This window comes from Dendronephthya gigantea, unplaced genomic scaffold (genome assembly GCF_004324835.1).
Source record: "Dendronephthya gigantea isolate DGI-Jeju-01 unplaced genomic scaffold, DenGig_1.0 000028F, whole genome shotgun sequence".
Taxonomy (NCBI): Eukaryota; Metazoa; Cnidaria; class Anthozoa; order Malacalcyonacea; family Nephtheidae; genus Dendronephthya; species Dendronephthya gigantea.
In genome coordinates, this window is record NW_021163038.1 from 705,865 (window position 1) to 714,848 (window position 8,984).

At 36.8% G+C, this 8,984-nt stretch overlaps 2 protein-coding genes across 3 annotated transcripts; one reads left to right on the forward strand and one right to left on the reverse strand.

Annotated features, from left to right (window-relative positions):
* Positions 1-54: 54 nt before the first annotated feature.
* Positions 55-6,002, reverse strand: LOC114523572 (mitogen-activated protein kinase 1-like). The gene is made up of 10 exons (XM_028544538.1): positions 5,868-6,002; positions 5,609-5,735; positions 5,388-5,443; positions 3,519-3,708; positions 2,730-2,934; positions 2,373-2,452; positions 2,181-2,259; positions 1,985-2,094; positions 1,528-1,594; positions 55-1,001 (listed from the first exon to the last, which is right to left on the reverse strand). The coding sequence occupies exons 1-10, from the start codon at positions 5,969-5,971 to the stop codon at positions 961-963; spliced, it is 1,059 nt and encodes a 352-aa protein (XP_028400339.1). The 5' UTR covers positions 5,972-6,002; the 3' UTR covers positions 55-960.
* Positions 6,003-6,119: 117 nt separating this feature from the next.
* Positions 6,120-8,649, forward strand: LOC114523570 (serum response factor-binding protein 1-like). 2 transcript variants are annotated; one of them, XM_028544537.1, is made up of 11 exons: positions 6,120-6,295; positions 6,391-6,431; positions 6,821-6,906; positions 7,003-7,075; positions 7,180-7,242; positions 7,331-7,418; positions 7,503-7,569; positions 7,706-7,970; positions 8,131-8,177; positions 8,276-8,385; positions 8,459-8,649. In XM_028544537.1, the coding sequence occupies exons 2-11, from the start codon at positions 6,402-6,404 to the stop codon at positions 8,596-8,598; spliced, it is 969 nt and encodes a 322-aa protein (XP_028400338.1). In that variant the 5' UTR covers positions 6,120-6,295; positions 6,391-6,401; the 3' UTR covers positions 8,599-8,649. The 2 variants fall into 2 exon arrangements, with proteins under 2 accessions (XP_028400338.1, XP_028400337.1); XM_028544536.1 differs by having other exon boundaries at positions 6,120-6,431; positions 8,459-8,648.
* Positions 8,650-8,984: the final 335 nt, after the last annotated feature.

Consider the following 8,984-nt stretch of genomic DNA (forward strand, 5'->3'; position numbering starts at 1 on the left):
AAACAAATATCTCTTTCTGAACAAAAACAGATAAACACACGACGAATTGCAATAAAACGCGACGTTTTTATATATTGACGATTTACAAATCATCATATAAACGTGGTACAAATTATTCCTACGAATTAACAGACTAATTTTCTAATCTACATTACTGAGACTTATTCAATTTACATATCATATGAGAATTCAAGATGCGGTATATATATTTATAACCGACATTGCAGATTGTCTTAAAAAACTTCATGAAAAATACGACTCACGAAGTCTGCAAGGCAAAGCTTCTAGCAATATTGCATGCAATTCCACAAATGAAAACCTCATCATAGACCAAACAAGACGTGAACTGCCTTCGAGGTACGGAAAGTCTTTACGAGACCAGACAAAGCCATTCCACGTCTTGTTCAGTGAATTGAAGTAGTTCATCCAAGTAAACCAAATGGGGGTTATAAAAAACGACCCAAAACGTTTATGTTTGGGCCGCAAACATTTTTAGCAAGAACGATTTTTCTGTTAAAATAATGCGAATTTCTCAAAAGATATTTCGATTTGATATTTTGATTTGATTTATAATAATAATAACTCCTTTCGAAATATTCTTTTCAAACGTTTTTCCTAACACCAAGCCAGATACTTGACACTATACTTAAACGTATAATTTCTGACACAAGAACCGTTTGATAGTTCTAAAGTTCACACCGAAAAAAAACTGTGAATGCAAAAAAATATTCAAAAACTAGCGATAATGATAAGGCTATAGTTAATAATTTTTAAATTAGACATAGGATTGAGATCTACTAGGTTAAATTATAAACTGTGAACTATCATATGCTATTCTGGGCGAATTTGTAAACCCATTCTAGCGTTACATATGATGCGGTTTCAATGGCTGTATTAAATTTTGTATAATACATTTATTTTTATTCTAAATATACGGTGAAGTGTATATTAATGATGCTTTTACTTCACCATAAAGTTAGCTGTTTCAGCATAGATCAGTTCTGAAATGTTTGGAAAGAAATAAAAGTGTAAGTACTGGGTCAGGGGGCGATAAAGTTTAGTAACACTGGATCAATAAGAGATGTTCTTCCTGGCCTCTAAGGAAGAACAGTTTAGTACTGATAGAGCTAGCTATCCAGTATAAATAAAGTTAGTTTAGTTTAGGTTTCCTCCTGTAGTAACACTGGATCAATAAGAGCTGATCCTTACTGGACCTCTAGGAAGAACAGTTTAGAACTGATAGAGCTATCCAGTATAAATAAAGTTAGTTTAGTTTAGGTTTCCTCCTGTAGTAACACTGGATCAATAAGAGCTGATATCCTTACTGGACCTCTAGGAAGAACAGTTTAGAACTGATAGAGCTATCCAGTATAAATAAAGTTAGTTTAGTTTAGGTTTCCTCCTGTAGTAACACTGGATCAATAAGAGATGACCCTTACTGGAGCTCTAGGAAGAACAGTTTAGAGCTGATAGAGCTATCCAGTATAAATAAAATTAGTATGAACGACTTTATTAGGATATTTTTACCTTTGAGCTCTTCTTTTGGAAGGTTATCAAGCTCCGTTTCAAATCTGAAAGGCTGCTCAGCGATTGGCTAAAATTATTACAAAAGACAGTTAGAACTGTCTGTCTGTAAAAAGCTGACAAACGGACATTACAATCAAGGAGTCGATATGTGACGAGGGAAAACGTGAGGTGGTAGATATTGCAGAGAAGATGAGGGAAGCAAGGTTGAGATGATATGGACACGTAATAAGAAGAGATGAAGGAGAGATGGTCAGAGATGTTATGAAATAAATTGATCAGAAGAAGATTTAAGGTGGTAGGCATTGCAGAGAAGATTAGGGAAGAGATGTCATTGGATAAAGGGATGAACTGTTAGAGAGGATAGTAGATGTTGCAGGAAAAATAAAAGAAGGTAAGCTGGATATTATGACGTTAGAAAAACAACGTATATCCACTATGATCACAAAATATCACTCACTTCATCGGTGGGGTCATAATACTGTTCGAGGTACGGATGAGCCAAGCATTCCTCAACTGAAAACCTCTTGTTTGGATTGAACGACAACATTTTACCAAGAAGATCCAGAGCTGTCAAAGGAAATGTTGAATTTGATTCGGATACCTTTGCATATTTCTAGTTTAATCGAAAAGTTCTTCATAGTTTTAGACGTTACCTTTGGGATTAGCATTTGGGAAGATTCTGCTCCAAGGAATCTTTGGTTTGGTGGGTAACGCTTGAATGTAACTTCTCGCCTAGGTATAGGAATTAATTTGTTGGTTTGGGTGTTTGCTAGACACTAACAAATGTGAGGCCTGTCTTGAGCTCTCAATATGCAGAAAATCAAAGCTAAATTACTGCTTTATACCTTGTCGTTTTTGATGCACTGCAAATCTTCCAAAGTCGGTGAGCCAAGGACCCCTAATATGTGATTCAATTGGTCCAAATCTGGTACATGTCAGTCAAGAAAAAACAGTTTATGTGGTGTGGAAAACGTGTAAGAAGTTTCACTTTAGAAATTCCTAGAACAAAATTAGATTCTGGATGGACAAAACTTGTGTTGTTGATGCATGAAAAAGCAACAACAAAACAAAGAAAATTTTGGTTATGCTTTATCTTTATTCCAAAGGAATCCCTTGGTCTATAAAAAGTGGTCAAAGATGAAATATCCATATGACTTTGTGGTTGTCATTTAGGTAAATGAGAAACAGCATTGAAAGGATACAATGTTTTCCTGGGAAAAGTGGTTTATTTGAGAGCATCTCCGCTAAAATACACCCAACCGACCAAACGTCAATAGCCTTTGAATAGCCTTTGGAATTGAGCATGATTTCAGGGGCTCGATACCATCTTGTGGCAACATACTCTGTCAAGATTCCTGTGTGGTCATGTTCTGGATCAGCGACCCTTGCCAAGCCAAAATCACAGATCTAAAGCAAAACACATTGTCAAGACAGGTCTTGTTAACATCACCTATTTGGGATTGCACCATAGATACCGTGAATGGTCGTGATGGTATTGAGAGTGGTTGCTAATAATAGTGGTTGGTAATCAGAGTGATATAACGACAGTGATTGGTAATAATAGTGGTTGGTAATCAGGGTGATATAATGACAGTTATTGGTAATAATAGTGGTTGGTAATCAGGGTGATATAACAACAGTTATTGGTAATAATAGTGGTTGGTAATCAGGGTGATATAACGACAGTTATTGGTACCTAATAGTGGTTGGTAATCAGGGTGATATAATGACAGTTATTGGTAATAATAGTGGTTGGTAATCAGGGTGATATAACGACAGTTATTGGTAATAATAGTGGTTGGTAATCAGGGTGATATAATGACAGTGATTGGTAATGATGGTAATGATAGTTATTGGTAATAAGGGTTATATCATCAGGGTGGTACTAAAAGTAACAAGGGTGATGGTAATTACAATTGGTTAAAAAATATCATATCTAAGAAGCAATTTAAATACGAAAAACATATTCCTTGCATCAACAATATACAAACCTTCAGATCACATGTCGTATTCAGAAGCAAGTTGCTTGGCTTTAAATCCCGGTGCAGAACATTTGCAGAGTGAATGTACTTCAACCCTCTGAGTATTTGATACAGGAAGTAGCATGTATGGTCGTTACTTAGCCTCTGTGACTTCAGCAGCTTGTACAAGTCTGTTTCCATCAATGTTTGCACAATATAACTAAACACCGGTTAAGGAATTTTTTTATTTAAAAGCTGTAGTACAATTGGCTTCTGAGAAATGTTGTAGAATAAATTACTGCTGTGTAATAACAATATCTATCAGTCAGTGGGCTAGACAACATTCTCTCTAAATGGACAATTCATTTCTTGACACAATACACCTAACCATTAATTTGCATTGTGATAGCATGGTGCTAAGAAATGCTCACATACAGTCAAAAAATTTAACTATTACTTATTATTTTACTATTCTCCTCTGTGACAAGAAGTCAAAATCAACATGCAAATGATAGTTGAGAAGGAATTAGTGTTTTCACAGATAAACTTTGACCATTAGGGTGTACAGTTTCACTTTTCGAAGCAACATTGGTATAAAGGTCAAAGAATAAGATATAAGCTGCAAAATATTTCAGCATTTCTTCTTGCAGTTTCTAGTAAGTTCTCTGGCTTTTGTATAACCAGATGGCATGCACTTGAGTATTAAATAAGTGTTGGTCCCTCAATGCATTTTTTAGCACAAGGAACTCTCCCAAAACATCACCTGACCACCAGCTGAACATCACAAACAGTCAAAACTTAAAAGTCTGCAAAAGCTGTGCATGTTGGTGCTTCGATCTTACGATGAAAACATAATACAAAGAGCATATTCAATCTTAGATAATCTCATTACAAGTCATGCATGCTCTAAGTGCTTATTGAGAAAATATATTTGATGCATGTATATACTTTTCCCATTAACTAAACAAACCAACCAGTACGCTGTAGCGTCAAAGTGATTTATAACCGTGTCAAAACGCAAATCAACAAAGAAATGACTTTTATGCGGTATGAAATCGACTGAAAGGTCGAACAAAATCGTTGTGTTCTCCGTGGCCTCTCCGTGAACGGGTGCCTTCGAGGTATTAAATTTGTAAAGCAAAGAGCGATGATTTGAGCAAAGTGTACAAATAATACCTGTGTTTTGTACACAAGACAAATCTCGTAAACCGCAGGAAGTAATCAGCAGAAATGACTTCAGCACACACATTCTGGGTTGTAAATTCGTTGGATTGTTTATTCCCGCTGAAGGTTACAAATGAAATGAAGTGCGTTTGTGGGAGCAAAAAATTAAGCGAAGCTTCCCAAATTTTGCTGTTTACAACTTTGCTAAAAACTAGAAAATTGAGGACGAGTCGAGAGCTTCGTTTCAGAGGCTTTCGTGCGAATTTCAAAGGTTTTTTAAGGGCCATCTGGTTGCCTGTCTGTCAAGCAACAGCTCGCGTTTACATATTGAATAACTCGATGGACAGCAAAAGAAAAAAAACACAAAATATTTCGCTAGCTTTCACAAGACAGTTGTCATTTACCATGAGGACATTGGCAATATCACCAAGTTACAATGAAATAGAGGAAGGCTAGACCACATAGCGTTTTAAGGAGCTTTTCGGGTTATCTTATACATATTAAAAATGCACTTCAATGAACGGTGTTCATTTCGTAGTCGGCATTTCGCCAAGGATTTTTGGAGGCCCTCGCAAAGACAAAGCGCACAAAACAGACTTGTAGTTTTCGAACAAGAAACGCGCGAATGGACGTTTGTTTGCGGGGAATAAATAAGCAATAAAATAATTTATATAATCGTAACGATGGGTGGGAAGGCCAGACACACGTACTGGCTGTCTCAGACAGAAAGGATACACGTCTTTCAGCTGATTTAAGTCCGGTGCTCGGATGATGTCCATAATATTAATGATCTATTAAAACAAAACATTGTATATAAGATGCTTTTGCGGAGTTATATTGCAAATGATGGGCAGTGTTTATCTACCGGCCGGGCCAAAAATAAATAACTGCTGCTTGTACACTTATAAATATCTTTCCGTTTTAATGGCAGCAGCCAAACACGAGCTAATACGTACGTTTTCATGCTTGAACCTCGTCAATATTTTGATCTCTCTCAGGGTTCTCTGACAGTATGTCTGATGCTCGAACGGGCTGATTTTCTTGATCGCAACTCGTTGCCCCAAATGGTTGTCCATAGCAGAACTACAGGAGAAAAAAAGGAAGCAATGCTAGGCCATCTAGAAAACTCTGTGTCGTACACTTCAACTCGAGCATGCTAGCTACAATTTTGCTGTTGTAGACGCTATTATTGCTAGATTGCTAACGGATCCTTACCAAACCATGCCGTATGCTCCTTCCCCGATGTAATTCAAGTTTGTATAACGGGGAGCAACGTCGAAAACTTGTCCACGGACTATTTCAGGATACGGACCCGCCATGATTGCAGAAGTGTAGTGTTTTCCGAGGGGAAGCGAGTGCAAAGTTATCCCCCCCTAAGAACGTCTGACCATTCACCCCCCGTAATATACAGGTCAGTGGTTAACCCCCCCCCATTAGCTGCAGGGAATTCCCCCCTGACTTCCAATAACAACAAACATATGGCGGCGATTTTATATATAAAACAAAACGTTCATACCAACATACCACTGATTTAAACAGAGAAATTGCACTATTATATCTAAATTGAGGGGTTATAACGAGAGGGTTTTGTATATCTCATCATTATCAATAAAAGGACAGAACAAGAAGCCCGCTTGAGACAGGTATACGTGAAAAATGCCGGCAGAAACGAACTTGGAACATGATACAAGGAAACTTAAACTCTATCGTAAATATTGTATTTGTTTATGTTTTCAAGTTCATAGAGAAATGGAGAATAAGAAGCCAACTGAAAATATGGTAGGAGATCTTTGAGATCATGTTTTAATCCATGATTAGTAAATCCGGATTAGGATTAGATTGTATCTGGTTTATACCTCTTCACCAACCTTGTTCCAACCTTGTTGGGGGAAAGGGGATGTATTCATATGTTCATGTTATCATTTCCTTTTTAAATCCATAGTCTGTAAAGATGCTTAACATGAATATATATGAATATGGCGCCCCTTAAATTATTGATGCATGCTGCTGTTCCAAGACCAAGTGTATTCCCCTGTCACCTATCCATAGCAAAGCCATGAACTGATCTACCGGAACGGCTGTAATTTGGTTTTACTAAATGTAAAGTCATCACCCCTGAAAACAGCAGCTTACTTGTGCGACTGCCTATGATTCTCTGTTGAATTTAGAATGCTCTGCGCAGAGATATAAAGAGAGCCAAACTCTTTGCCATACAGCATCTTACAAGGAGAGTTAAGATGCTAAAAAACAAACGGTATGCAGTTTGGAAAGTTCCTCTTAATCTAATGAAGTTCCTGGCAGTGGAACATCTTTTCCATTGACTGAATAAATCACATTTCAATCATACTAGAGGAACAGCACAACAGCTTGAGAAGAACACACGAAAAGCTGCCAGATTTGAGGATGAGCTTGAACACATCAAAGTAATGGGAGATGTCATTAAATATTTCTGAATTTAAATTGGAAACCATTAATGGATAATAGCAAGTGACGTTCAACATTACTTTGTTTATTTTCTTTTGACCAGGAACTTAACATTGATGAGGTTATAATTAAAATCAAAGATAAGGATTTAGATGTTTCTGCTATGGTAGGTGGTCTAAAATCTGGGTTTCTTTGCCTAACTAACATAACTGTGTTATGAAATTGAAATGAAATCATTTGAATGGTTGTTTTAGGATGATGATATAAAAGAACGTGCCATAGCTAGATTGCTCTCATCCAAACCTATCCAAGATTATTTATCAAAACAAAGTCAATCAAACAGTAAGCAATTCTTATCTTTAATAAACCCAAACTTGATGTTTACAGTAACCCTCATGATTTAAAAACCAGTTTACCATATTTCAGATTCACATAAGAGGCAGAAGTGTAACAATCCTAAAGAATGCTTATCACAGACTGAACTAGATGAAAGGTGCAGGAATATTCAAGTTCTTCCTCCTATTTACTGATACTATAAACGTCCGTCTGCCTTACTATATCAAAACAATTGCAATCTTTAATTTGATAAAAACATATTTATAAGCAGTAAAAACTGTGTCATCCTGCAGCGAAATTACACGAAAAACGAAGGAGATAGAGCCAGAGGAAGAAAACCCTAATTCATCACCATTACAGTCATACTCAGCAAGCGATAACGATTCCTCCCTGTCAGAAAATGAAGAAATAACATTACAAAGAACTCCGACGTCATTTTTTGTTGAAAGTTTATCGTCTGTTAAAGATCATAATACGACAAAACAAGCGAAAAATACTCGACAGAAAAAAGAAAAGACCTCTAGCAGTGAATCAAGAATCGCTATGAAAACGCAAAAGGTATTTTAGATTTGTTTTTGATTGCTTGAAGCAACGTTCCACAAATTAGGGGTCGTAGTTTGTTGCACGAACCTTCTCAGCAAGCCCATTAAGAGAATCTTGAGTAGGCTGGAGGAACGATACGAATATTCTGTTTGTAAACATTTTTATCCAAATTTAGGAACGCAAGAAATCGTCGAACAGGATGGGACAGAGAGCGCGCCAAAGGTAAATTTGTTTACCTCATAGGAATCCTTAGGACCTTCATAACACGTAAAAGGTGGAAAGAGAGGTTAAGAGAGTTAAAGGTACGGGGTTTTTTTCAGACTATGGAAAGAGCAGTATGGAAAGAAGGCCAACCATTTCAAGTCCAACGATAAAAACACCAACCCGAAACAGGACCGGAAGAAAGCAGAACGGAAAACATCGACGAAAGGTGATGTTGATGAGTGCTTTGACAGTTCATAAAACGTTTACTAAATGATGTCAATTCTTGCTACTCTTATCAGGTAATAAGAGGAAAGATAACTCTGTCGATGAAACGTTGAATCATCCATCATGGGAGGCAAGCAAGCGAAGAAAAATGCAACAAAATATCAGCAAAACTAAATTTCAAGGACAGAAAATCACTTTTGATGATAGCGACTAAAAGAGACCTGACTATTGTAGAAAATATGAACACTGTATAAAAAATATACAACTTTGAAAATAAATTATTTACAATTACTATTTTTCATTACTGTCCCATGCAATTAAGCGGCCTGCTCCAGTCATAAGCGACTAAACTAGAACCAAAGGTAACCCTGGTTATCCCATGAATTCCTCGTCAGATAATTGCGACATTTCCCCGTATGATGTTGGAGGTAATTGCAACATGGTACCTGGTAATTGTAACATTTCTCGTGGTAATTGTGACATTTCCTTTGGCGATGGATTCTTGATAAAAATCTCTACTCCACCTGTGGAACTGGAAACCTTTGCGAGTTTTTTACCAACCTGCAAGTCTAGTTTTCCAGTTCCACCTTTTACATTCAT

Coding starts and splice junctions, on each gene's coding strand:
- LOC114523572 (XM_028544538.1), bottom strand. CDS start 5,971: ATGGCGGGTCCGTATCCTGAAATAGTCCGTGGACAAGTTTTCGACGTT. Junction 2,095..2,180: donor CCCAAATGCTAATCCCAAAG/GTAACGTCTAAA, acceptor TTCCTTTGACAG/CTCTGGATCTTCTTGGTAAA. Junction 1,002..1,527: donor TCCAAAAGAAGAGCTCAAAG/GTAAAAATATCC, acceptor CAAACATTTCAG/AACTGATCTATGCTGAAACA.
- LOC114523570 (XM_028544536.1), top strand. CDS start 6,309: ATGCCGGCAGAAACGAACTTGGAACATGATACAAGGAAACTTAAACTC. Junction 7,419..7,502: donor AAAACAAAGTCAATCAAACA/GTAAGCAATTCT, acceptor ACCATATTTCAG/ATTCACATAAGAGGCAGAAG. Junction 7,971..8,130: donor TCGCTATGAAAACGCAAAAG/GTATTTTAGATT, acceptor ATCCAAATTTAG/GAACGCAAGAAATCGTCGAA.